The 27,420-nt window shown below is 47.3% G+C and overlaps 1 protein-coding gene across 1 annotated transcript in view; it reads left to right on the forward strand.

Annotated features, from left to right (window-relative positions):
- Positions 1-2,815: 2,815 nt before the first annotated feature.
- Positions 2,816-27,420, forward strand: part of LOC8053231 (sodium-dependent multivitamin transporter-like) — a 132,118-nt gene continuing 107,513 nt past the window's right edge. The window contains exons 1-3 of the mRNA XM_040212947.2: positions 2,816-2,821; positions 2,922-2,995; positions 21,664-21,804. Coding sequence (XP_040068881.2) covers positions 2,816-2,821; positions 2,922-2,995; positions 21,664-21,804 — 221 coding nt within the window. The remainder of the gene's footprint in view (positions 2,822-2,921; positions 2,996-21,663; positions 21,805-27,420) is intronic.

The following is a 27,420-nucleotide window of genomic DNA, read 5'->3' on the forward strand; positions in this document are numbered from 1 at the left end:
ATCGGAAAACAGAACCGAATTCAGGACGGAAGGCACCCAGGCTGCCGGCAGCAAAACCTGCCTGTCTTCGACGCAGTTTCTGCGGTTGTCATAACGTCGAAAACGTCGACACAGTTCCGCGTGGTTTCTACTGTAGTGACTGTAGTCCCGTGCCGCGCGAGTCCCGCAATCCGGAGACGGCCATCCCCCACTGTACGTGGCGCTGCTGGCACTGCTCCGGAACTTCGCTGTTTCTAGCGGCTTCGTTTGCTCGTTTGATAAAATTATTGATAAAAACGTCAATGCAACCGAAATGTTCTGCACGTTTAGACTAGAAGACGGAATTACAGGCGGCCTTTGCTGCCGCTGAAGCTCAATCAACTCAACAGCTATTTATTAAACAACGTGCGCGACCTGCTCGAAAAACGAAACCGAAAGAAGATGAGTCGGGAGGGCGAAAGCTTTCTCCCGTCTGCCTGGAGAAGGAGAAAAACGTTTCGTTCCTCCCCTTTTCTCGTGTCCGCTTGGGGGCGCGTCGGTAGAAGGGAGGAAGACGCGCCGTTGCTACTTTTTTCCTCCATTTTTTCTTAGAGTGTGATAGCTTTGCGCTGGCTGCGCAAAGCTGACAGTGGCAATAAAATAATAAATTAAGGGACGTTTAGTTAATTATCCAACTTGTGACAGAGATTAGCCACCCACAAAATACCCCGTGGCCGTATAACTCACCTGCACAAAGCGTATGAGTGCACCTTTTACGAATGTTTTGTAATAAATCTCTTCGAAGTATATATATATGTATATATATATATATATAGGTGAGCCAGAGTAGTTTGAGAACAATGGACCTGGAAAATATAATAAGTCAGAGATCCGTACTTACGGAGCTGCTAGGCTAGGAGTTTATTGTACGTATTACGACAGTTTCGCCAAGAGGCTCGGCTTCGTCAGGAGATGGCATACATGTGAGGGCGTCAGACTGCGCAAAGCAGTAAGCGGCCAATGAGACGAAAAGGACGTGACGTCAGGAAAAATAAAAGTAAAAGACATGTGAAATAAACGACATATATATATATATATATATATATATATATATATATATATATATATATTATATATATATATATATATATATGTATATATATATATATATACATATATATGTATATATATATATACATATATATGTATATATATATATATATATATATATATATGTATATATATATATATACATGTATATATATATATATATACATGGCTCGGCCTAAAATCAACGTTACTAATACACTCAGTTGGGAAACTCGCCGTGCAAACCTGGGCCGCTGCCGTCCACCGAGAGCGAGCTAAATACGACAGCAGCGCCACTCTTTATCATTTGTCTGTACTGTGGTCACCTTGAGCTTTTAGAAAGCCTGTTTTTGCGTAAAAACAAACGGGAAAGACTCTTTTTGTATGAAATTTGTTGGAGTTTAGAACAAAATGAAGGGCGCGTGATGTTTTTTTAAATCTTTAGTTGGCAAGGTTTTGCGGCACAATTAATATTGTTTTTATACAACCATGCCTCAGCGGTGCTTTCAGGTAGCGCGTCCCGACCTAGGTGCATTTTAACTTCCGTAGACAGACACGGTGCGTCCGCTGGGGAGACGGGGGTGGCACTCTTCCGCTGTATCTGTATCGGCGCCAAAATGGCCGATCAAATCCAAAATAGACGTCACGTACAGTTCCTCGAGTGGCCGCTGCGGGAGAAATGGCGGCGTTGTGTTCGCCATTGGCTCGGTTCTCGAGGACAGATCGGGGCCACTTTTTCAGAGCAGTCTCTATGGCAGTTTCCCAACTGAGTGGTTTAGTAACGTTGTCTAAAATGGACCGTAAAAATTGACGCCTGCCGAAACAATCCATCCAAACTGTTCTTCAAAGGTGTGTTTCACAGGTCAGTATTTTCTAGTAAAATTACAAAGCGTGGCTACCTTTTTGCAAAAATACAGGGCTAAAAAATTTTGCCAGGGTCGATGGCGGAAGGCGCCGCAGACGACCGAGTCGAGCGGCGGGGCGCCTTTGGCTCACGTATTGAGACATGGCGTTGGGAGCAGCGTCCGAAGGTGAAGCCGACCAGCGAAAGAAAGCAGACGACACGCAGACGAAATCCGTCGGCAGCGAAAACTCCGTCGTTATGCCACCGCCTTTTTTACAGCGAAGCTGTTTATGGCCAGGGTTCCGTGGATTATTCGTGTGCGTAACCAAAAACTCTACGCCCTCACCGCGCCCACGCGTCGCACCGCACCCTCGCGCCGCACGTGCCGGCGTCTGTAGCAGTACCTGTTCTAGAGCAAAAGCCTGAAACAAATGGCGTCTTGCACGCGCGTTCGTCAAAGCTTTATTTTGGTTATTTACCAAGATACTTTTATACGGGAAGGCGTGCGCGTGCGGCGCGTGGTATATTGATATATATATATATATATATACATATATATATGTATATAATATATATATACACACTGTGAGGGCGACTATGCGTAGCACTGCCCACGGACATCGTCGTCGTCACTTTTGGCTGTGTGTGGGCCGATCGGCATCGTAAGCTGACTGGTGGCACCTTTTTTGAAACGTTCCATAGCTATCAGACTCTGATAAAAAACTGTTATCTGACCGACCCGACCATCTAACCGACCCACTAATCAGCTGACGATGCCGATCAGCCCACACAGAGCCAAAAGTGACGACGACGATGTCCGTGGGCAGTGCTACGCATAGGCGCCCTCACAATATATATATAGATTGTAGAGTACTACGTAAACTTTTGAGTCTTTCATTTTAAAGACTTTCTTTGGAAGCCGTTATGACAGTACGGTCCCAATCCCATTTATTTGCCCAAGGAAATCGTATAATAAATATGTGCTCATTCCATAAGGCACGTGAAAGGATACTGTGTTAATTCATTCCAGGGAATGTCTCACATTGGTGGCATCAGCAAGACATGGGAAGTTGCCAAAAAAGGTGGAAGGATAACTTTTCTAAAGTAAGTGTATTTTCCCATCTTCTGCATTTCAACATTTTATTATTACCTACGTTATATGAGATATCCTTGCCCCGATCTGCCTCACGACCTCGCCGTCTTTCGTGTCAAATAGGCGACCGATTGGAATTATATTGCGCGGGAATGACGGAGGCTGTGGTGCAACCCGGGTGCATTGTGCGACACAAAAATATTCCTGTTTTCTAACGAGTGCTACCCTAGCGGCCGTCAGTGCCCGTTTGTTCGTCGTTGATTCGACGATGCCGACATTTCTGCTCGTGACGCTTGGTCTCTTTCAACGAGGTAGAGGGGCTTAGAGTGATTGTGGTGATTTCGGGGTCAACAAGGTGGATGCAAGAAAATGAAGAAAAGAAAGAGACAAGAGCAGGCAGTTGGCACGAGAAAAAAGACCGAGACGAGAGAGGAAGACGAAGTAAAAAACGTTCTCGGGACGGACAAGGCAATCATCAAGCTCACGGGGGCGAAGGCTTGCAGCTATACGCAAGGTCTTCACCCCACGTCGAAGTCTTGCAGCTTTACGCAAGACCTCGTTCCGCCAAGACGGCACAACCAAACCCGGATTCCGCCGCTGCACCAGCAACGAGGAAATGAACTCTGATGAAGCTCGCCGCATCTGTGAACTGTAAGACTTCCATTAGTATATCGTTTCTTTTTTTTTTTCCCTTTCCTTTTTGTACTTATGTCATTCGCGCTTATATCTTGTGCTTTTCGTTTTAATCATTGTATTACCTGTCGAAATCTAAAGTTTATTTTTCTTTCTATCAAACTGGTCTCGATATCCTTTCTCTTCGCGTCGCATACCTGCGAGAGTGAAATAGTCCACTACACTTCTGGCGTCCGCGACAGGACTGCTCTTAATTTCCACCTCAAAGAGCTCCACCTCGCTAGTGTCCGCGTCGGTTGAGAATGAATCTTGAGAAGTTAACGGTAATTGGTAAAGAATTGGGTTTCTCAGGGGCTTCGCTAAAGCAATGGATAGACGAAGAACGCGCACGCGAAAGAGAGGAGCGTCTAACAGAGCGAGAAAGGGCTCGAGAAGTAGAAGCTCAAACGAGTGCTCGTTTAGAAGCAGAACGCACTGTGCTAGAGCTGAAGTTGCGGTTACAAGAGCAGCAAGGAGGATCGATCACTCGGGTTCCAGATGCATCTGATCAGGGTACGTCTCCTAGTGTCGCGCAGGGGTATCGGAGTCCACATAAACTTATACCCCCCTTTAACGAAAGGAGTGATGAATTGGATGCATACATCCAACGTTTTGAGCGGGTGGCAACAAGTCAAGAATGGCCTCCGGAAAAATGGGCCTTGTCCTTGAGCCTATGTTTGAAAGGAGAAGCGTTAAGTGTAATAGGACGCATGGCTGCCGACGATGCCATGGACTATGCTAAACTGAAGCAGACTCTTCTCCAACGATTTCGCTATACTGAGGAAGGATATCGTGTCAAGTTCAGAGAGGCGAAACCAGAGAACTCCGAAACGGGAAGACAATTTTCTGGTCGTCTATTAGGTTATTTTGACCACTGGCAGGAGATGGCAAGGACGGAGCGCACTTATGACGCACTTCGGGACAAAATTGTCTGCGAAGAATTTCTGAACAAATGCCACGAGAAACTAGCAATTTTTATAAAGGAAAGGGGCTGCCAAGGGCTCGACAAGCTAGCAGAAACTGCAGACCACTACCTCGAGGCCCAGGGGTTGGTCAATCTCGGCAAAAAGAAAGAAGAGACTGACAAGCCGACAGGGCAAGTTAGGATGTCTGATCCTCAAGGTGCAAAGAGAAATCTGCAGTGCTTCCTTTGCAATAAACAAGGCCATCGGGCAGCAGACTGTTGGGCCAAATCAAGAGGACCCGATCAGAAGACAAATTTCTGCTGGAAATGTCGCAAAAACGGGCATAAAGCTGAGGCTTGTCCGAAGAAGACAGACGGTGGTGGACAGGCGTCATGTTCTCTGACACGTCGGAAAGATCGTAACGTCTACGGATCTGGAAGTCGTCCATCCGAACGCCTTGCTGGGAAAGCTGAAGAGGACAAAACGGGAACTGACGTTCAAGCAGACGGCATGCCCACGGCAACAGGACTACTCGAGGGTCATCAGGTCACCGTCCTGCGAGATTCTGGGTGTAACTCGGTCATAGTCAAGCGGTCCCTGGTTCCTGACGTCAAACTTACAGGACGAAACCGCGTTATCTTCCTGCTTGACCGGACAGAATTGTGTCTGCCTGAAGCGGTGGTTGACATTGATTCCCCCTATTACCAAGGCAAGGTGACAGCGACCTGTATGGAAAACCCTCTCTATGATGTCGTTTTAGGAAACGTGGATGGTGTGCGGGATGCCTCCGATCCTAGCGTTATATGGAGTATTCAGCAAGACACGCCTCTTCAAGGAGGGGGGACAGCTCCAGTTATTGAGGCAAGCGACTGTGGCAGGTCAATAACTGAACCAGTTCTCATTGAGACGGGCCTTTCATCGGCTGCCACAGAGCCAAACGAGTCACAGGCCGGGGCCGCAGCTAAGCTGGCCTCCCGAAACTCTGGTCAATTACCTGTGGCGGTAGTGAATCCATTGGCCATCAACTCGACGGAGCTGAGCGCCAAGCAGAGGGAAGAGAGTACTCTCCAAAGATGTTTTGAAGCGGTTGGGAACAAAGTTGCTACAAGATCAGCTGACATTGAGTTCACACTGATCAACGGAATTTTGTTTCGACGGTACAAATTGCCATCAAAGAAGGAGATGGAGCAGCTCGTGGTTCCAAGCGATCTCCGGGACTTCGTGCTGAAAATGGCACACGAGGGAATTCTCGCTGGACACCAGGGAATTAAACGCACGACAGATAGAATCCTCGAGGAGTTCTACTGGCCAGGAGTTCAAGGAGACGTTACTCGATTTGTAAAGTCGTGCGACACCTGCCAGAGAACTGTCCCAAAGCACCTAGTAGGCCGCGTACCTTTGGGCAACATGCCAGTCATCGAAACACCATTCCAGCGGGTCGCCATCGACATTGTGGGACCCCTATTTCCAACATCTGAGAAGGGAAACCGCTATGTACTCACCATGGTTGACTTCGCGACGCGCTACCCTGATGCGGTTGCGTTGCCAAGCATTGAAACGGAGAAAGTCGCCGAGGCTTTACTAGAGATGTTTTCACGTGTGGGATTTCCCAGAGAAATCATTAGCGATCGCGGCAGATCGTTCATGTCTGGGCTCATGAGGGAGTTCAGCCGGTTGCTTTCGCTTAAACATATGCCAACCACGCCGTACCATCCTATGGCAAACGGCCTTGTGGAACGTTTTAACGGCACGCTGAAACAAATGATCCGACGAATGTGTCAGGAAAGCCCCAAGAGCTGGGACAGATACTTGGCACCACTGTTATTTGCATATCGCGAAGTGCCACAGACCTCCCTCGGGTTCGCACCTTTTGACCTACTGTACGGTAGATACGTCCGAGGACCCATGGCCATATTAAAAGAGTTCTGGTCAGGGGAGAGTATCGACGACGAGACAAAGACTTCGTACGGCTACATGGTCGAGCTTCGGAAGCGCTTAGACGACACGTGCCGGATAGCCCAAGAGCAGCTCAAGAAAGCGAAGATGACACAGAAAACCTATTATGACAAGAAGACAAGGAGGCGCCAGCTCACTGTTGGAGACAGGGTCCTGCTCCTTTTGCCATCTGACACCAAGCTGATCCTGACCTGGAAAGGCCCCTTCACTGTCTTAGAGAGACGAAATGACGTTGACTACGTCATCGACCTTGGAACAAGAACCAGCTTGTTCCACATCAACATGCTGAAAAAGTACGAAGAGAGGACAAACGTTGATCAGACACCTCAACGAGCTTCGGTCGCATTCCATGATGGGAATGTTGAGGAAGAAGACCTCCCGTGTGCAACACTGCAACAAAACGAAACTTATCGAGACGTGAAAATATCAAGGGAGCTGACTGCCGATCAACGAGCACAAGTTTCCAGACTCCTGACAACGTACCAGGAAAGTCTGTCAGATGTCCCAGGGAGGACCCACCTGTTAGAGTGCAAGTTGAAAGTCACGACCGACACTCCTATTCAAGTCCATCAGTACCCCATACCATTCTCCATACAAGACACGGTACAGGAGGAAGTAAAAGAAATGCTACAACGGGGCATCATTGAGCCCTCCGAGTCACCCTATCAAGCACCCATCGTGATGGTAAAGAAAAAAGACGGGACAATGCGACTCTGCATTGACTTCAGACAACTTAACAAGGTCCTGATTCCCGACAGTGAACCTATCCCAAGAGTGGACATGATGTTTGCAAAGTTGGGAAAAAGCCGGTACTTCTCGAAGTTTGACTTCTCTAAAGGATACTGGCAGGTTCCGATGCACGAAGATTTAAAGCACATGACAGCTTTTTCTTCCACGTCTGGATTTTATCAGTTTCGATTTATGCCCTTTGGCATCAAAACAGCACCAGCTGTATTCACCCGGCTTATGAGAAAAGTGGTCGAGGGGGTCTCGAACATCTACCACTACTTTGATGATGTCCTCATCGCCACGGAGTGCTGGGAAGAGCATTTATCGACTCTGGAGTTGTTCTTCCAGCGCGTGAAGCAGGCGGGTTTAACGATCCGTCCCACAAAGAGCGAAATTGGTTTCGCATCTGTCAAATTTCTTGGCCACATCGTTGTGCATGGTCTCCTGCGCCCTCAAGTCGAGACCCTGGAGAAAGTTCAAGCTACCAATCGACCCGAAACAAAAAAGGAAGTGCGATCTTTCCTTGGCCTTACGGGCTACTATAGGGATTTCGTACCCCAGTACTCTGAAATCTCTCACCCACTTACGGAGTTGACACGTAAAAGAGCACCAAACAAGGTGCATTGGGGGAAGAGCGAACAGGCGTCTTTTGACAAACTAAAAGGACTACTGTCCAGCCAGCCCATCTTAAAAGCCCCAGAATTATCAGAACCTTTCGTGTTGCGCACCGATGCTTCGTCGAGAAGTATTGGAGCCGTACTCATGCAGCGCCATAATGATGTACTCCACCCCGTATCGTACGCAAGTCGTCGACTGCTGCCACGTGAAGCTGCCTACTCGACAGTGGAACGAGAAGCACTAGCCATTACTTGGGCGGTTAAGAAGTTTCACGTGTTCTTATTTGGACGACCATTCATTCTGCAAAGTGATCATCAGCCCCTCGTTTACATCAATTCTGCAAAGCATGTAAACAGTCGCGTATTACGTTGGAGCCTAATGCTGATGGAATATGACTTTACTGCTGAGTACATTAAGGGTAGTAACAACGTGGGCGCTGATTACATGAGCCGCATGTCTGTTGCTGAATAAGATTTTTTTTTTGTAAAGGAACAATATCACGAATTTACTGAATTTTTGGAATTGTATGTGTGCCCGGCGGTGCTTATTAAGTGACTTTTGTAAATGTATGTACTTTTGTGTCTGTCAAAAGTGATGTGTTTTCAATGTGCATTGTGTTGTGATAGACTGCGAACAATATGACTTCAACGTGCTAGAAGTTGTTTCAGCTGAACAACATTCTCAAGTGGGGGGTGATTGTGGTGATTTCGGGGTCAACAAGGTGGATGCAAGAAAATGAAGAAAAGAAAGAGACAAGAGCAAGCAGTTGGCACGAGAAAAAAGACCGAGACGAGAGAGGAAGACGAAGTAAAAAACGTTCTCGCGACGGACAAGGCAATCATCAAGCTCACGGGGGCGAAGGCTTGCAGCTATACGCAAGGTCTTCACCCCACGTCGAAGTCTTGCAGCTTTACGCGAGACCTCGTTCCGCCAAGACGGCACAACCAAACCCGGATTCCGCCGCTGCACCAGCAACGAGGAAATGAACTCTGATGAAGCTCGCCGCATCTGTGAACTGTGAGACTTCCATTAGTATATCGTTTCTTTTTTTTTCCCCCTTTCCTTTTTGTACTTATGTCATTCGCGCTTATATCTTGTGCTTTTCGTTTTAATCATTGTATTACCTGTCGAAATCTAAAGTTTATTTTTCTTTCTATCAAACTGGTCTCGATATCCTTTCTCTTCGCGTCGCATACCTGCGAGAGTGAAATAGTCCACTACAGTGATAAACCGGAAGTTCGGAAGTGGCACCCCCCCGGTTGCCGCCATATTTTACGCAAATGTGACCACTCGTCACGTGACCTCCCAAGAGCCGTGACGTCACAGGTAAGATATCAGCGCCCAGAGCTGGCGGATGCGAGTTTGTTCGGTGCGCGGTAGCCTTGATGTGCAGCTGCTTTCCGACGACTTCGGGCTTCTTCGTGCTCGCTGACGCAGGTATAATGTGAAAATATGAAGGACTGAGACTTTATACCGTTTTTGCGCAAGATCGCTCTGGATCATCTGGATATTAACGCCTGTGAGACAGCATCAGCTCTGCATCGCCGTACCGGTGCTCGGATTCCGGGATGTGTCCGAGGACCGATAGAACTTTGAGTGCTTTTCACATGAAATTTTCGCATTCTCTTAGCTTTGTTTGAACGTTAAAATATCTGAGAATCTACGCGAAATGTATAAGTCGCGTTAGGGCCTAAGGGAAGTTGTTTCAGCCCTCCGTAACCGAACAACCATAGCAACTTTTAGCGAGGAAGCTCCTGCAATTCTTTTGTGCTAATCCACGATTCTACATTCGATCGCTTTTCTTCCTTTTTTTTGTGTGTGTGTGAGTGCGAAGTGCACCCTTATTTTCAGCTACGAGGATGGCGTTTTATCGAGTATGGGGAAGAATAAATCGTTGCAGGCACCTGCTTCAAAGCTATTCGACTTGCTAGAAGAACAACTGTTTTGGTGCATGCATAGATTAACTGCGCATTTTTTCGGTTTTGTAGGATTTATTGCAGCTATACCCTTTTCATCAAGAGTGCATTGTATTAGTCTGTCAATTATTTAATTGTTCTAATTACCTGGATAAGATGATTGATATTTGTGTTCATCCCTTGCCTGGAGAGCAGTCTTGTTGAAAAATGTTGACTACCATTCCTTTCGGTCTCTTCAATAGACTCTTTTTAAAAGTGTGGGCTGTCTATACTTCGCATCACCGTAACTTGGAAAAGGCCAACCGCCACAGCCCCCTCGAGCCAATCAGAGAGACGGAGCGAAGGTGTGTGACAAATCTGTGCAGACGAGCACTCTGGTGATATGTTGTAATGTTCCTCTCTCCAATGTGTGTATTGACTCACCGAGACCGTGGCCTTTGCCGTCTGCCAAATTCTGATGAAACAAATTACAGTAGCTACTACTGTAATTACCCCAAGCTTTCAGACTTTGGGCATTTGTTCGACAAGAATGTTATGTCCGCCATCCCTGTGAATTCGGCTCAGCACGTATTGGACTCGAATGCTGCATTAGCATTCGACGTGAACTGGGGCCCATTCGTGTGCTTTACGCCGAAAAAAATGGTGACAGTTGTGTTGCTTGATAAGGTTCTGCAAAGGGTCTATTGTGTCATACATATAGAAAGTGTCATGCTATATAACAATGCATCAACACATACTATTAAACTATATGCTCAGAGGTGTGTTTGTTTTTCCATTTAACAAGTTACAGCAGTTTGCTTTAATGCTATTATCATGTGTGTAGCTTTAAGTATCCTCTCTGCAATGCCTACGAAGGCCCCTGGAAGGAATAAATTAATAAATAACATTTTCACATCACTGGAGTCGGTTTTCGGATGCACCACATGTTCAGGAAAGGTTGAACGAGTGCAGCCCCTTGCAAGAAGTCTGCCAGTCTGGTATGACCCTTTAATTAATATTGAAGAGTCAGAGATGCGAGTGTCCTCGTAAGGTCCAGAGCGTGCAGTGGACACAATTCTCGGTGTGTAGACTCTCAAGGCATGAAGGCAAGCGGAAATATGTTTATCTGGTTAGTGTATCAAATATGTTTATTTCCACTTGATTACATAATTATTGATTCTTAGGAAATGGTTCCATAACGAGTTCTTTCTGCGACAGTCTCGTGTCAGGTGTTCAGTCGTAGAACCTGTGGACTTTGTTGTCGGATGACACTCCTGGCACGTCGGTGTTCAGTTTGGTTGAGTGGCAACTTTGACCGACTGATGCTGTCTTGTAATCATACGTCATGTGCGGCCAGTGACGTCTGATGCACTGAAGCTGCAGGGCTGGCTTCTAATCCGAAAATTTTCCTGGTAGTTTTCGGCATCAATGCAGCAAGCTCGGGCATGTATTGCTTACGTGGCTGTGCCTTTTGCTGTATTGTTGACAGCTGGCAACAATTTTTGTTTGCTATCCAAGTCTGGTGATGCTTGCAGTTCACTTTTGAGAGCAACCAACCATTCTATTCCTTCAAGTCACTCAGGGGCATTCTCCCTCAAAGTTGGAAATTGTGTGCTTCGTGGAGTGGACACAGAAAATTGATGTCAGCAAATTTTTAGGTATTGTCCTTGGACGACAACCGACACCAAATCCACTGTCACTGCATCGCCGCTCACCTGCTTTGTCGTGCTTACCTCTTGTTGAGGTGATGGACATGAGGAGCTTCGGGGTAATCAGGGATTCAGAATCTTCGATTCAGCACCTTCAGCATCAGGGACAAAGGTCGCCGAAGGTAATCCTTAATCTCCCGTGGTCGCTCCTCGAGACGTAATCGAGGGTGGTTTGGCACGAACCCTCGCAGACCAATTCATTGGTACGGGCTGCTTTGGTGGACATGGTCGGCTTCATGCAGTGGTAGCAAAGTGGTTTTCGGTCGCACATTCGCATCACCTACGTTTTCCTCGGTGTACTTTGTTGAGCACAGACCTACACACAATGTCGGGAATGCTTCGGCGTTAGAGTGTCTCATTAAATTGGTATTGAATACTAAGGGGCAGCTGGTGGCGGTCGTCGTGCCATTGTGGCGTAAGTTGCCCTTGGTTTGTCAGATGCCGCTTCGCTCGCAGAAGTCTCGGTTGAAATACCTGTCAAACTTGTTCCGAAACAATCTCGGGAATCAAAATAAAAGCAGGGCAACTGACGGCAGAAAGTAGCTTCCTGATCTCCTCCCAGACAACGTTGTGGATGATGTCGTGGATGCCTGGGAGGCTGGCGTCGAAGTAGTAGCTGGACAACTCGAGTGTCGAGACGCCGGGAAGTTGTTCATAGTGGCAGGCTCGGGCATGCAGTGCACATTCCATGTTGGAAGCCTCGGTGATATGAACACTTCGACTGTTGTTGGGGGTTGCGGACAAGGCTGCCGAAGGTGTTGTCCCTCACGTGAGGGGCATGGGATTCTTAGGTTCTTGTCTTCTGTAGCATCAAGGTTGGCGTGGGCATGGGCGTGGGCGCTCGATCAAGCGCAAAACATCCTCCACGAGTGCGGTGGCGCTCTCGTTGGGGCAGTGTCCTGGACAGAATCAAGAATGCGGCTCTCTCTCGTTGATGGTGGCTGACGAATGCGCGCTTCAGCTCGATCTTGCAAACTTCCCATGACGTTAAAGGGATTGTCCGGTCGAAACCGGAAGTACTTAAGTTCTTGCGCTCGTTACGTCGAGGGAGCCTTCATTTAGCCAAACGTCATTTTTATTTTGATATATGATCTCCCGTTGTTAATTAAACCTTTCATGAGCCTATGTACGAAACTGCACCCCGAATTTCGCCAGTGTCAATGGCTGACATCCGTAGGTGCTGCGTGACGTCACAAAACGCAAAGGTTTGTCGGATGGTCGGGATAACAAGCGTTGGTCGATGGATGCCTTGTATTTTGTTTCGAATTATATAGTCTCCTAGGCAGTACCCTACTGGAATACGGTTCTTTTAATGCAGTTCCCAAGCACGTGCAAAAGAGGTCACGCCTTTTAGCAGGATATTACTCGCACACAGCCATCAGCTTCGAGCAAACGTATGCCGTTTCGCGCAAACACAACTGCGACGAACGCCGATCGAACTAGGGGCGCTTGCAAAGCAGAGGCTGCAGATTTCTACAGATTTCACCTCTGAAGCGGCACCTAGCTACACGAAGCGGCATCTGGGTACACACTTCGGCGAATCCACTGGATCGGTGATGAGGCTGCGGGTCACTCATTCCCTCAGAGGCGATGTCCGCGGGTCGAAGGCAAACGTTGAAATGCATGTCGCCACTTGACTTGGACGAGTTTGGTGAATCGTAGTCACGCTCCATTTTCACACGCGGGTCAAACACATTTCGGGCTGCACGCGTGCTAAATACAACTTCTGGTATCATTTCGAGATGGCCTAGCCGTTGGTTTCGGTTTCGCTGCATAATCAAGGTGATCAAGGTCTGTTCGATTCAGCCAGGAAGTTCTGAACTATAGTCGATTACAAGTCAAGAAGGCAGCGGCAAATGCCCCTCAATGGGAATCTTTGCATTTCGACGATAGGTTCGCGGCATCAGGATGATTTTGCGTCGGGAGTCACTGGCGGTAGCGCGCGATCGGTATACCGGTCACCTCCTAAGACGAAGGCCTGACGATAGCGTCTTGGCCAAGACAGTTATCGACCGTAACTTTGGCGTCACGTTGAAGCGAGAAGCGGCAAAAATGACGATTCTCGGCGTTTTCCCCAGGCCCGTTAGTGGTCGTCCAGATACCAGCGGACAAAGCATGCAGTATTATGCTCAGCTACGGGGACATGCGAGTGTCAACGCACTATAAATTCCAGACCTAATGTATGGGAGTCGTCAATATGCATCCAAGAGCAACTGAAGGGGGGGCTATCAAGAGGGCAATACCTTTCCCGTGTCTGTAAGTAAGAATATCAACACTCTTGATCCCCAGATAGCATCAAAAAGAAACAATTTACGTGAGCCAATATTTCAATACTCACCACAGGGAGCCAAACCTACGCGAGGAGGTGCCTAAAACGCTTTCAGAATATCATAATCAAGCAAATTCCTACTCTCGCTTATGACCTCAATTTCGCGTCCACCGCATCCGCGGGTACGTTACTATCATAAATGAGAGGAAATGCAACCTCCGTATCGGCGTTATTGTTAAGCATTGCAGACATTTGAGCAAGAGCTGCGAAAAATGGCACCGCAAGCAGAGACGGACGAGGAGTGTCGTCTGCTTCTGCACGGAGCCGGTGCAAGATTTTTGAGGAACTGGGTCTGAACTCGTTCAGAACTGGGATGAATCGAACGCGCCAGTGCAGCGGTCGTGCAACTTCCGGTTGAATCGAATGCACCAGTTCCTGCACTGCTGAACTAGTTCAGCCAGTTCAGGCGAATCGAACAGGCCTAAATTGACAGATCCGACTTGGGCGAGGAGTGGGTGGACGTACTTTATTATCGTTGGCACAGCATCATACCTCAGCTTACAAGCCTTCTGTCCGCTTAGAGCTCAGCTCGTAGCTTTCTTCTGTGAAATGATTGCTGCAGAAGCGGGATCTCGATCTTGACGGGAACTCAGTCCCTACGCACGACGACGATCCACTTTGCTCGTCACTGCACGTCTCGCGGAAAAGTCTGGAACGTCATGTCTTGGCTCGCATGTGCTGCCCGGTGGTTGTGGCACCCAACCGCGCAACAAAAATCTCACCAACCACAAGACAAGTCGAGCACAACAACGAAAACGAAGCACGCTGAGGCGTTCACTCGCAGGCAAACTGGGCAAACGAGGAGACAAAAATGCTCGCTTTGTGTTTTGTGACGTCAGAGCTTCAATGTTGCCAACGAATTCAGCGTTTACGCTAGAATGAGATTGGAGCAGTATAAATTCAATTACTCACGCAGAGGTGCATATAAAATTCAGATATTGCACGTACGATGTGTCTCGAGGCAATACCAATGATATTCAATTGTTTTCTCGAATACAAAATTTGACCGGACAATCCCTTTAATCCATGGTTCTCAGACCAGCGCCGGCAGTTTCTTCCACGAGAAGTATAGGTTCTGCAGGAGCTGGTTGTCTGTCCACCCAATGTGGCGGGCAACACTGTCATATTGTTCAATCCAGTCCTTGACGTCCTCATACAGCTTGCGTGAAAAAGCGTCGGAGTGTGATTTGCGACGGGCATGCAAACAATGGTGGGAGGGGACACGGTTTGCTGCTACAGGTTTGTCATTGTTGGCTTAGTCAGCTTCGGATTTTCTGACAGGAGACCGAATTCCGGTGGTTTTTCCTGGTAGCAGCAACTGGCTCGAATTTCAGGTGCTTCGTGGTGTATTTCCGAGGTTACTCCTTGTGGTATTCGGTCGTCTTGCGGTTGTTCTGCCAGGCTCGGGTCAGGACTTTGCTTACGGCTCGACGGGGGTATAAGATGCAGGATAGTCCGCCAGCCGTGTCCCATTATCGAGTGACTCGGCTGAAGAGCCGCCGGGTTCACACAGAGTGAAGGGCTATGGGTGCCCAGCACCTCCACCAGAACATACGATTACAGCTGAGCATGACCTGCAGTGTCCCAGAATAGTGAATATTGATAGAAGATAGGACTGGAACAAGGATCTGTGACAGTATAACAAAACTCGCAGAAGAGAATCTATCCTGACCACTGAAGAAGCTGCATTGCTTTAGTGGCATTCTGTCCGAATAAATCCTCTCCTTCGGGGTTTGGCGACTGCCGTGGACGAACTGAACTGAAATGGATGTGGGACCACTTTTCTGGTACTGAGCCACTGCAGGCTGTTGCCACAAAGCGGCGTGAGCTGGGTACGTGACACGCTCGATGAAATGTCCGGACACCTTGCAATTCGCGTAACGAGTGTGGATGAAACGTTTGTGTTGACGAAACGTGCGACAGACCAGCGGGATCAACACCAACTGCAACACCTGTGCTCCGTGAAAGTGCACGTCTACGCCGGAACAATTTCGGAAGCAGCACAGCATCACCTAAAACATGGCACAGGAACTACCAGCTTGAAGGCAGCTCTTCGGTGCGCCGCACACCTGTGCTCCGTGAAAGTGCACTTCTACGCCGGAACAATTTGTAAGCAGCACAGCATCATTCAGCACGGCACGGGAACTACCAGCTTCAAGGCAGCCTTCCGGTGCGCCGCACAACCGAAGTGAGCCCTCGGTCATTTGATCGAAGCTGCACCACGATTGCACACCGCCAAGCACGACTCACGCAATTTCCGTCGCTAAACTGTGTATCCAAATATATTGCTCACGCTTCACTGCAAACCTCGAAGATTCCGATGGTCAACGAGAGCACAGAAACGTCGCCTTAAATTTTATCCTAGCGGTATCCGAATCAATCCGAGGTCCGAGCAACGTAGGTCAGATTGTCTCTTCCGCGGCAATATCCCGGTCGGTCACCAGCGAAATGCACACCGTTCCTCCGTATTTTCACGTTATACCTACGTCAAACACCACGCTGAGCTCTGACCTCGCTTTCGACCGGCTTCATATGACGGCTTCCGCGAACGACAACCAACAAAGCATCCGACAAGCTCCGGCCCAGCTGGGGCCAGCCGCTGCATGGGCGCTGCCATCTTTCCTGTGACGTCACGTATTTGGTTTGGTCATGTGACGTGTGGTCAAATTTGCGTACAATGGCAGCCGCCTAATGGGGGTCACTTTCGAGTTCAGACCGGAACCCCGGTTTATCGCTCTAAGCCCCTCTACCTCGTTGGTCTATTTAAACTTTCAATTGAAATCGCGCACGAGCATAGCCTCCTCTACTCACAAAGCCTGGCAAGTTCGACGACGAAGCCATAGAGTGCGCGGTCGAAGATTTTGAGCGCAAGGATCTGGAAGCCTAGAGGACTTCTCGGGGAACCTGGACGTCAACGCACTGCTTTCGCTTCCCCGAAACGAGGTTTCAAACCCGACGTGAAAAGAAGCGGTAGCGCGAGGAACTCGAGGAGCGCAGCGGGTGCGCCCGTCACGTGGCTCTCCTCTTATCCGTTGTCTGCCGCTCTATCTTTTCAATTTCGGCGGCCGCTTCTTGTGGCGATTGAAGTCAGTGCTGATCGGCCAGCCTTTGTCAGTATAGAGGAAGCTATGGCGCGGGACACTCGACTGACAGGGCCCTGCCCGACAGGAAGATACAAACTTAAATGACGAAGCTGTTGATTGATGGACGTGCATCTTCACATATTTATTACAGTTATTTTTGGATTCAGAATTCAGATATTTGAAAGATAGTTTTGTAGGTGTATGTGAAGGCAGTAGGGGACCTAAAAGTCGCAAACCAAAAGGCAGAATAAAACAGCTTTTGATGCGCACCGCACGGCACACCGCTTTATGGAGGTGTCGAAAACTCCTGTGTCAAGTCTGAATACTGTTTTTTCCCACCAAACATCACTTCTTGTGTTCAGGCCCTTCTTCGAGATGCTTGCTATTACGTTATAACGCCTTAATTGGCCCACTCTTTTTCAATATTTTTACCTTCTCTTTATATGCCACCCTATTTCGCCCTTTTCTTTTCGTCACTACGCTCGGCTTTTTACCACTATCATGAAACGGCACCATAGGGTCTATCGTTCTTCATCTCGCACCCAAAATTCCAGCCATGTTGATGAGTAAGGGTGCTCGGAGCATGATTGCACCTAAAAGCGTGTGTTTATTTTTAACACATGCATAGCGAATTGCTGCGCAATTGTGTTGCAGGGGAAATGTGTGGTTTCAGTCCGACTCCTTTGGGATCCACGCCTACGCTTTCGGCGTCCTTCATCGGTTAGTTACCTATTTCTTGACCGCGCCCATAGGCCATTGATCACCGTTGATCGATGGTTTCCAAACGCCGTCAAGAAATTAATTTTAGTGCGGAGAATTATGTTCCACAACCTCGTGGATAGCCTCAGAACTTCAGTTTTGGTTTCAACGTAGGTTTTAGGTTCATCACGGGCTGGTGGGGTGTCAAAAATAGTTCTCAGAGCGGTGGTTTCACTTGTCTAACATGACTAACTGCTCGTATCAGCCTTTGAAACAAAAATGGCAATATTTACATAATTCAACTATGCGGTGGGCAAGTTCGTCTGCTCTTGCGCAGTGGGTAGCGGTGACGTCAGAACGCCGAGCCCTGATTGGCTGATCGCGCCCCCCTATCTGAGCGCCGTCTGCTCCTTTGCAACGTCGTCTGCTCGCAATGTCGTCTGCGTCTGTCTTACCTCTCCTGCGACTTTCGTAAGTCGCAGAAAACGATCTTGCGCCAAAAATATGCGTAAGCCATAACTTAGGAACAAATTTGTATTCACGAAACGAAATTTTCGCAAGTTTTGCGCAGGTTACAACGAAATCCTGCGACAGCTTTGAAGCTGTCGTACGCACTTCTTACGATCAAATCAGCATGGCCGACAGCGTCGCGGTCGCGACGACCCACGGACGTTTATTCTTCTATGTGCGCTTCTCACGCGTCCCGACTTGGAGCAGCAAGAAAAAAGTACTTGAAACAGACCACGACGAACAAGAACGCTGGATCCACAAACACCCGGGAAAAGCTCCAACGGCCATGATTCCACCGAACGCGACCAAGCGAGCATGGCAGTGAGGCCTAGCAGGCACTCCCGGACTCGGCGACCGTCTGCCCACGACCGGCTGGCGTGCTGAACGGAATATGCCCGCGCGACCCTTGTGAACCCTTCCCGTATTATACTTTGATCGCTGACCTCACTTTTGGATTGAGAGGTCAATTTCTTCCTCTTGTTATCTCCTTGTTTCCCGAGGCCACAGTGACTCTCGCCGGTGAAAAAGCGGTGAATCTCCGACAGACGCACGAAAGGTAAAGCAACCATCGCTTTGACTTGCAGACGTAGAGCAGACGACGTCAACTGCGCCAACCCGCCGACGCTGTTAAAGAATGGGGGGTCTCGCCGCACACGAAACGAGGGACAAAGTATTTGGGAGGGAACTTGCACGCTCACCTCCCGGTTCTTAGTAAACAAACCTCGGCGCCTCGGGACACCTCGCCAGTGAGTCCTTTGAATTCCCTCCTTGATGCGCGTCTGCTAGTTGTTAGACAAAAACAACGTACCGCTCGAGTTATTTCGTCTGCCCTCTGTGAAAGGCGAAGTCGAGCTCGCATGTAAAGGCCTGCACTTCTGAAAGTCGCAGGAAAGGTGAGACAGACACAGACGACGTTGCGAGCAGACGACGTTGCAAAGGAGCAGACGACGCTCAGATAGGGGGTCGCGATCAGCCAATCAGGGCTCGGCGTTCTGACGTCACCGCTACTTCCTTTCTCATGCGCAGAAGACGAAAAGGAGCCCACTTGCGAGGCGTATATCGTGGCATATTTTTTAAACTTTAACAGCTCTGGGCAGACTTTAAATTGCACCATAGGCGTCGCTTAACAGATGTTTGTCGGTAAACATCACAATAATTTTCAATGCAGTACACAGCCGGCATCCATTTTTTTATGTTCACAACAAGGCGGACAAAAAGGCTAAATATGAAGGAACTGCAATTAAGGCTATGACAAAACCAACGTAGAACACAAAAAAAAAGCACTCATCTGAAGATGTGAGGTGAACTAGCTGTTTCACCAATATAAGCATTCCTTCGTTTAAAAGCACACGTGTTACAGAGGCCAACACTCGACGAATCAAAAATAGACAACGTCAGTTAGAGTACACTAACCTTCAGAAGTAATAACCGTGGGTGTGGAGAACACTTTTCATATTGGGATTTTTTTTTTCTCGTTTAATTCGACATATATCTGTAGAAGTTTCGGTGTTTATAAGCCTTCCGCAAGTACATTGTATTTTCAAGAAATAAAGTTTTAACACCCTTTTCTCACATCATACCAACTTCTGTATTTTTTTACAAAACAACTAATAGACCGCATTTTAATGTGTCATACTGCTTCATACGCAAGTTAGAAAACTAAAAACGTTTGCACGGATCTTTTCAAAATTTCTGCTTTTCCCGTGGTTAGGAAAGAGTCAAGCGACTGGGTCACCGCTTGGCGTGTACACTCGATAGCAATAGACCTACTGCTAAATTTCCGAAGCATCAAGGAGATGCTGGGAATGTATCTACACGCGACACACGCGCTCGCCTTCCTGGTATAAAAACTTCGAAATAAATTATCCAAACGAAGCATTGACGAAAGCGCGTGCAAGAGGCCATTTGTTTTAGGAATTTGGTGTAGAAAAGCGACTGCTGAAGAAGCCAGTGCGTGCAACGCGTGTAACTACACTCCCAGCATTCTCCTTGGTGCTTGGGTAATTTATCAAATGGTCTGTTCCTGTAAAGCAGTCAAATTGGGGCGTGTGTTTGTTTATCTTTTTATTTTATTTTTATTTATCCAGTGCAGTACACCGGCGCTAATCCGGGTTTTAAACCCCTGGCACTCTCCCAGAACCTGAACCACTCAATCAGCGTCAAGCTAGGGAATTTGACGTCATCACCTAGCTCAGCCAATCAGCATAGAGTGAATCGGCGGCTTCACTTCTCGGTTTCGATCATTTCTATCCCCCCCCCCCCCCCTCCCCGACGAGGCAAAGCATGTTTTACCTTAACAAATAAGCTACATAGTGCAATCCAGCTACGCCTGTCACCCTTCGATATATTATTTCATTAAGACAATTAATGTACATTATGAGATTTCTTAATTCGCTGAGGATTTGTTCTATGCTGCTATTTTTTATCATAACTGACAACTTAAGGCACTATGTTCACTCTATGTGATTTAAAGCATGAAAGGCTTTTTAACGCTACCCCCATACCAAAATTTTATCCAGTCACCCGTCCCTCCGTGCATTTTCCGCTAAATTTAGCGGGGAAAATGGCGCCGCGTGAGGTCACGCGGCGTCACGTGGCCTAGACACGTTGGAGAAATCTACGGCATGTGACCTGCGCGTCAACTCAGTTTCCCCGCTAAATTTAGCAAAAACATTCACGTCATTTGGCCAAACCATCAATCCAGTTTCCCGAACAATTTAGCGCGAGGTTGACGTCATGTGACCAATATATCAATTCAGTTCCCTGCAATACTTTGCGGAAAATTCACGTCTTATGACCCTGACATCAATCCTGTTTCCCCGCTATATTTAGAGGCGGAAAATCGACCGTCAAGTTACCTATACAACCTTTCAGTTTCCCACTGAATTTTGCGTGAAAAAATACGTTGCTTGACACACCAACTCCCTCACCAATTCCCTCACCAATTTCCTATAATGCATTTCATGCATTATAGGTCTTCGTAGGTAAAGGTCGGTGCCAATTTTGTGACTCCTTCTTTCGCGTTGTTTTTTTCTCGGCTAATGCGAAGCGGTAATATTGCCGCGTGCTTGACCGAAAAGCAAAGCTTTTTTGTTCTTCTAGAAGATTCGAGTTTGCGCTTACACCGAGCGTGAAAGATCAGGGGGCCGGAATGACCTTGCTTAGTCAGTCTCGCCTTAGCTTATTCCCAAACATTCTGGGCCGAATCTTCGGCAAGCGCGGTGGTGCCCATCCATTCACTCATTCGCTCTCGCGCTAGCAAGCTGTCCCGCCGACAAACCGTTCCTCGCTTCCGTTGCCGCCGACGCTCGCTGCTGCTTTCTCGACGTATGTTTTCCTTTTTTTTGTTTCTGGCACAAGTTTGGCGATTCAACCTTTATTTTCAGTCCAATATTCATCGTCCCGTCGCCTTCATCCGTGACAATTAGATGCTCGGAGCCGCCACGACCCGCGTTTCTTAACCCTGTATTCCTAATCTGAATACAACTATTGAGAATAAATCCCATGATGTTTTTTTCGAGGAGCAGATGCGATAGAAACAAGAAAACGTTTACTCTTTGTCTTGATTTCGCAGCTTCAGCGTGAGTCCGTATGAAACGTTCACGAGTTGGAACGTGTTTTCTTGTTTTATGGTGGTCTGGATGTCCCTGTACTGCGCCAGCCAGACCCAGGTTCAGCGGTACTCTAGCATCGCTTCGCTCAAGGACGCCAGAAAGTAAGTGTGTGGCCAATACTGATAACTGCGAACCTTTCCCATCTCAAATACCGCGAAAGAAAACGTACCGCCGAACTCTCACTCTTCGTTCGATTCAAGCTCTAGCTGTTGGGACCGGGCACCGAGGTTAGAGAGCTTTCTATACCTATAACTCAAAAGTTAAAATGGCGTTTTGTAACTTTTCAATGAGAAAATGGGGACTGTTCCGGGTATCGGACGCCGTCACCTCCACGTTGCCGCGGGACAAGTTGGTCCCTAAAATGCACACTCGGCAACGCGCAGATGGGTTTTTTATGCGAAAACCGCGGGTGTTTAGGGAGCACGCGACCTACAATGGGAGCGCCACCCCTCCTTGGCAGCTGGATTCCAGCGCCACCAACGACCCAGTCCGCACAAAGTGAATCAAATGCCCGCTCCGACCTCTTCTAATGTGCCAACAGGGCCTTGCGGCCGCGTCTGCGCATTCCCCCGGCCGCATTTCTCGATCTCACTCTGGAGTGAAAGTTTCGCACCTTGACATTATAAAATGTATTCGTGACCAGCATTGCCCTGCAGGTGTCCTCACGTCATTCAAAGGATATTCTCAGAACGCACGTTCAATCGCATCCTTCGCAATTGTAAACGGCAACGACGTCAACTCAACTTTATGTTTTTCGTTTTTCCGCGCTGCAACATGTCCCTGATTGTGTGTTCGACGGCCTGGAAATCACAGTAATTTATAAAAACTACCCGACGACTAATTTTCACTTCTCTTATTATTAGATCGCTCTTCACTCCCTCGCAGATTTAGTTTAAGGACGCACCGAGATCGAGATGATCGTGACTGTTTTCGCCCCGCATAGGTCTGTGTTCTCAATATTGCGGTTTTTGTGTAAAAAAAAAACAAGTTAGCGTCGAACGTATTTTTTTTTTTTTTTGCAGTTTGTATAACGCTTTGCTCAGATAAGTTGACATTGATTAAAAACTTAGGCTGGCTAATGCACAAAATGCCTGTGCGAAATGTCTCGATTAGAAGCCCCACAGTCGCGCGTTAATCTTGTAGCACGCTTCGAAATCTCCCAAACACCCGTTAATTTAATGAACCTCATTCGTCGAGTCCCGTAAGACATAACAAAATAGTAATGCTTTGCTTTTGTTATAGTGCTCACAAATAATTATAATTTATTTGTGTGTAGTCCGTTAGGATTCCCTAAGACGAAAAAAAAATCGCATTAAACGAAGCATACAAAAAGGAACAAGGTGAACAAAAACACAGGAATACTATCACCCTATACGAACTATTATACAGCTTATACAAAGAATGCGTACATCGCATACACAATACACACACACACACATATATATATATATATACTATACAAAGTGTATACAAAAAAAGCAAATTTAGAAACAAAAATATACGGAATCAAAAATTAGTTAATCAGTAACAAAAACGCTACGACTTTAACGCAAATGACATTGTTGCAAGGTTGCCTTGAATAGTAAAAACAATGAAAAAATATCTAAGTCAGAAACTTCAGTATTTTGGGACGTCTGCATTCTTGATAAGGATTTACTGTGTGCACATGCATGCTTTGGTGATAATGCACAAGAAAATAACGAGCGGTTTTAGTAAGCACAGGGATATGAGCACAATCAAGTAACACTTCAGATTTTACAACCTGATGTACTACCTTGTGTAAAGAAATAGGTATATGAAAGCTCTTTGTGCTTTTTTTAGACTTTACGGTTTAATTATACTTAAACAGGATTCACACTTGACGAACCCTATTCGGCCATAGTATTTGGAATAAAGGATTTTTATTCATCTTCTCGGTACATTTTTGATAATTTCTGCTTAGGTTGAAGAAATTGGATTTTAAATAACTGATCCGTACTCAGGTCCTCAATAAACAAGGCTACATAGTAAATGTTCAATGAAAACAAAAGAAGTAAAATATCGTGACAAGTGAGTAATCATTTCTCACATTCTTAGCGCTGAGCCAACAATCATGGAAGCATGTTCTCGAAAGAGAGGTTGCTGTGAATACAAACGCCAAAGTGTTAACCAGAGACACTCAAGCTATAAAAATACCATCGAGACCATATTGACAGAGCAAAATATCACGCTTCCCCAACAAAAAAAAAAAAATAAACTTTTTTTTTATGAAAATATAGTTTATACATTTTAAAACAATTCGGATGTTGCATAAAAATATTTGTGTAATATAGAGCTGCAATTATCAAGGATCTTTAAAAAAAGATGCATCATCAGCGAAACCAAGAATATTAGAATATGTATTAAATGATTTCATACATATATAAAATTAACAACAGCGGCGTTAGGTTGGGTCGTTGGGGTACACCAGAAAACGACAAAAACCGGTGATTTACAATGGTTGCTGTTTTTGATAAGCATAAGACTTTGTGCGTATAGACACTGAAATCGTCTCAAGTTTCAAGCCAAGAACTTCGCAAGTTACTTTAAATGGTCCTACGGCGAAACTTGACATCATCCCCGCCGCTGTAGGGTACAGACGTATAAAAAAGAAAAGGGCGAACTATTCACTTTTCCGTACTTCATCGAAGAAAGTTGGTCGTCTTGCTAAAGCGGGTTTTCGGGATATTTATGTCGTTACGAGAAGCAAAAACGTCATATATTATCCGTGGCCGATTTCTTATTTCTGCCGTCCGAAAATAGACCTCATAGTGGTGTGAAAGAAGTTTGCCGGTTCCATTTTGTGTTGGTTGTGCGTGCATTCTTACCTGCGACAACGACAGGTAGGTAGCGTTTACCGTCGGAACAATTTCTGCAATTTATTTAGCGCAGTGGTTCTCAGCCATGGATGTGTCGGGGACCCCATGCGGACCGCTGGCAGTGATGGGGGACCCCTTCCATCGAAGGAGGGGGGGGGACGTTTGTAAGTTAACACATCTGGAGCATGAAACAGGTGCCTTTTATTGCTACGTAGCAGAAAAATATAAAACAAAGGTGCCACATCACTTCATTTTGGTCAGTTCATCAATACGTGGCACAGTCGCGCTTAAACAGAGTTGCATATCTGCGGCCACATTCAAACTGTTCCGGTATTTACTTTCCAGGTATGCAAGCCTGGAAAAAACATGCTCACATGCATACGTTGTAGAAAACTGTAATAGAAGCTTTACAACCACCTCATGGAGAAGGGGGAACATTTCTGCAGTCCCCAACCAAAATGCCTCAAGGCTCACAGTGGGAAACCTTGCCTTCATCACTGTGTCTTCCTGAAGCTCCATCAACTCGTTTTCAGCTTCGACACGTTCATATGCCAAGCAAGCAACGTCAGCTACAAGAGGGGCCACAAGCCATGTGTCTGGGGCAGATTCTGGGAAGTAGTTCTTGATGTGGCACCTTAATGTTCTCAGATGGGCCATGATCGTGGTTCTGTCACTCCCACATACTGCCCCAGAGCCTGCAAGATCGCTGAGCAGCTTAAAAGGAGAATAGTCGTCTCTGCTTACCCGGCTCAACCAACTTTGAAGCTTTTTACAAAAACCTCTCACCTTATCCCCAGAAGAGACAACATTTGTACCCATCCCCTGCATGCTGCTGTTAAGTTGGTTCAGGTGCTCAAACAGGTCACACAGATAGGCAAGCTTAGTCACAAAAGAAGAGTCATGAAAAGGATCTCCGAGCGCCCTATCTTCTGCCAAAAAAACACTCAGCTCCTCTCTAACCTCGAACACCCTTGCGAGCACTTTTCCGCGCGACAACCAGCGCACCTCGGTGTGCAGGAGTAGGTGTACGTTGGTGCTCAGCACCCATCTCCTCGCACAGGGAGGCGACTGGCCTTAGGCCTTGCCTTTACGCTGTTCACGACTTTGACGACATGTTGCATGACACTCGCAAGCTCTGGACTTAACTCCTTTGATGCCAAAGCCTCCCTATGAAGCATACAATGTGTGAATGCTACGGCACTGTTTACTTTCTTAACGAGCCCTAAAAAACCTACATTGTTTCGAACCATGGCTCGAGCGCCGTCGGTGCACACAGCTGCACACATGTCCCAACGAAGACCGCGCGAAACAAAAAAATTGTTAATGGCATCGAAAATGTTGTGACCTTTTGTTGTGGTCTCGAGTTCCAGACAACAAAGAAGCTCTTCGGCAATGACAGAGCCATCCATTAAGCGCACGAACGCTACAAGTTGTGGGCTCCCGGATACGTCGCAGCTCTCATCGATGGCAAGAGAAAACTTCCCAGCCGACTTCAATTTTTCAATTACTTGATCCTGCACGTCAGACGCCATTTCTCTAATTCTCCGTGCTACGGTGTCGTTCGAGCATGGTATTTTGTCCAATTTTTTCACGTGCTCTTTGCCTATGACAGCACCGACGACGTCCTTTATGCAGGGCGTAAGCAGAGTCTCGCAGATGGTGTGAGGCTTCATCTGTTTGGCCACGTGGTAGCTGAGCATGTAGCTTGCCTTGATAGCATCCGCCAAGCTTGCCAGATGAAACGAAAGTCTAGCTTTGTACGCTGAACCAGTGGCGTCACGAGGGTCAGCGGCACCAGCGGCGGTAGGCCGCCGCGACCCCCCTCCCTCCGCTCTCGTGTGGCTCGCTGCGACTCCCCCTTTCGTTTTCCCCATCCCGCGACGCGTTGTATACATGGCGGGAGTTGATGGCACATGCACCAAAGCAGACTAGCAAAGTCTGCCACCTAACCGCGAGGCCGGAGCCTCTGAAGTGCCGATCAGCGTACGCACAGCGAACAAAACGCACATTGAGGGTCGCCGGCTGCCGCGAACATCGTCAGCACAGCTTCCGTAAAGCACGGCGAACAAGCATTCGGCGACCGATCAAGGCTAACGGCCCGATCGGACACCGCAGGCACGTCCACAAACAACGCGATGCCATTGATCAATAACTTATTTAAAACTGTGGTTTGATAATTTCGACCTCACCTTGTTTGGATTATCCAGCTTTTGGGATTCCAACTTTCGTTTCTTGGTTTCGAAGAGCTCAGTGTCCTTGTCTTGGAAGCTTGGATACTTTGTCCGGAGATGGCGTGTCAACTTCGTCGGCGCCATGCAACTTTGAACGAGTACTTCACCACACAAAACGCATTGCGGTTTGCCGCCGATATCGGCAAAGCCAAACCAGATAACTTTCATTGTATCCACGTAACTTGAACATGGCTACGCAGCTCAGACAAACACGTAACTTTGCGTCCTAGGCCAACCGGGTGAGACTCCACGGCACAGCCACCGATGCCAGTCGAAAATCAGGATCTGCCATATGCGATATGATAATCCCGCTGCGGGGCACCCGAGACACGTAGTTCGGGAAGGTGTGGGGAAGAGGGAATGGAGGTGACCGAGATGACCTTGTGCGGATTGCTGCTGTAGTTCAGGAAGCAGGTTTAAGATCAGTCACGGCCGGACTGAACTACAAAAAACGTGCCAACTAAAAAAAAAATTTGTTGAGGGTCTCGTGGACTCCCATTTGAGAACCACTGATTTAGCGCATCATAGAAGATATGAGTAAAACATGTCTTGATCACATCTTAAATGACCTATGAAGGCAATTAGCGCAGCTTGTTCAACGAATATCAGACGCCTTGTTTTGCATTCAGATCCCCTTGTAAAGAATTAC

This window comes from Ixodes scapularis, unplaced genomic scaffold (assembly GCF_016920785.2).
Source record: "Ixodes scapularis isolate PalLabHiFi unplaced genomic scaffold, ASM1692078v2 PGA_scaffold2__306_contigs__length_199485367, whole genome shotgun sequence".
Taxonomy (NCBI): domain Eukaryota; kingdom Metazoa; phylum Arthropoda; class Arachnida; order Ixodida; family Ixodidae; genus Ixodes; species Ixodes scapularis.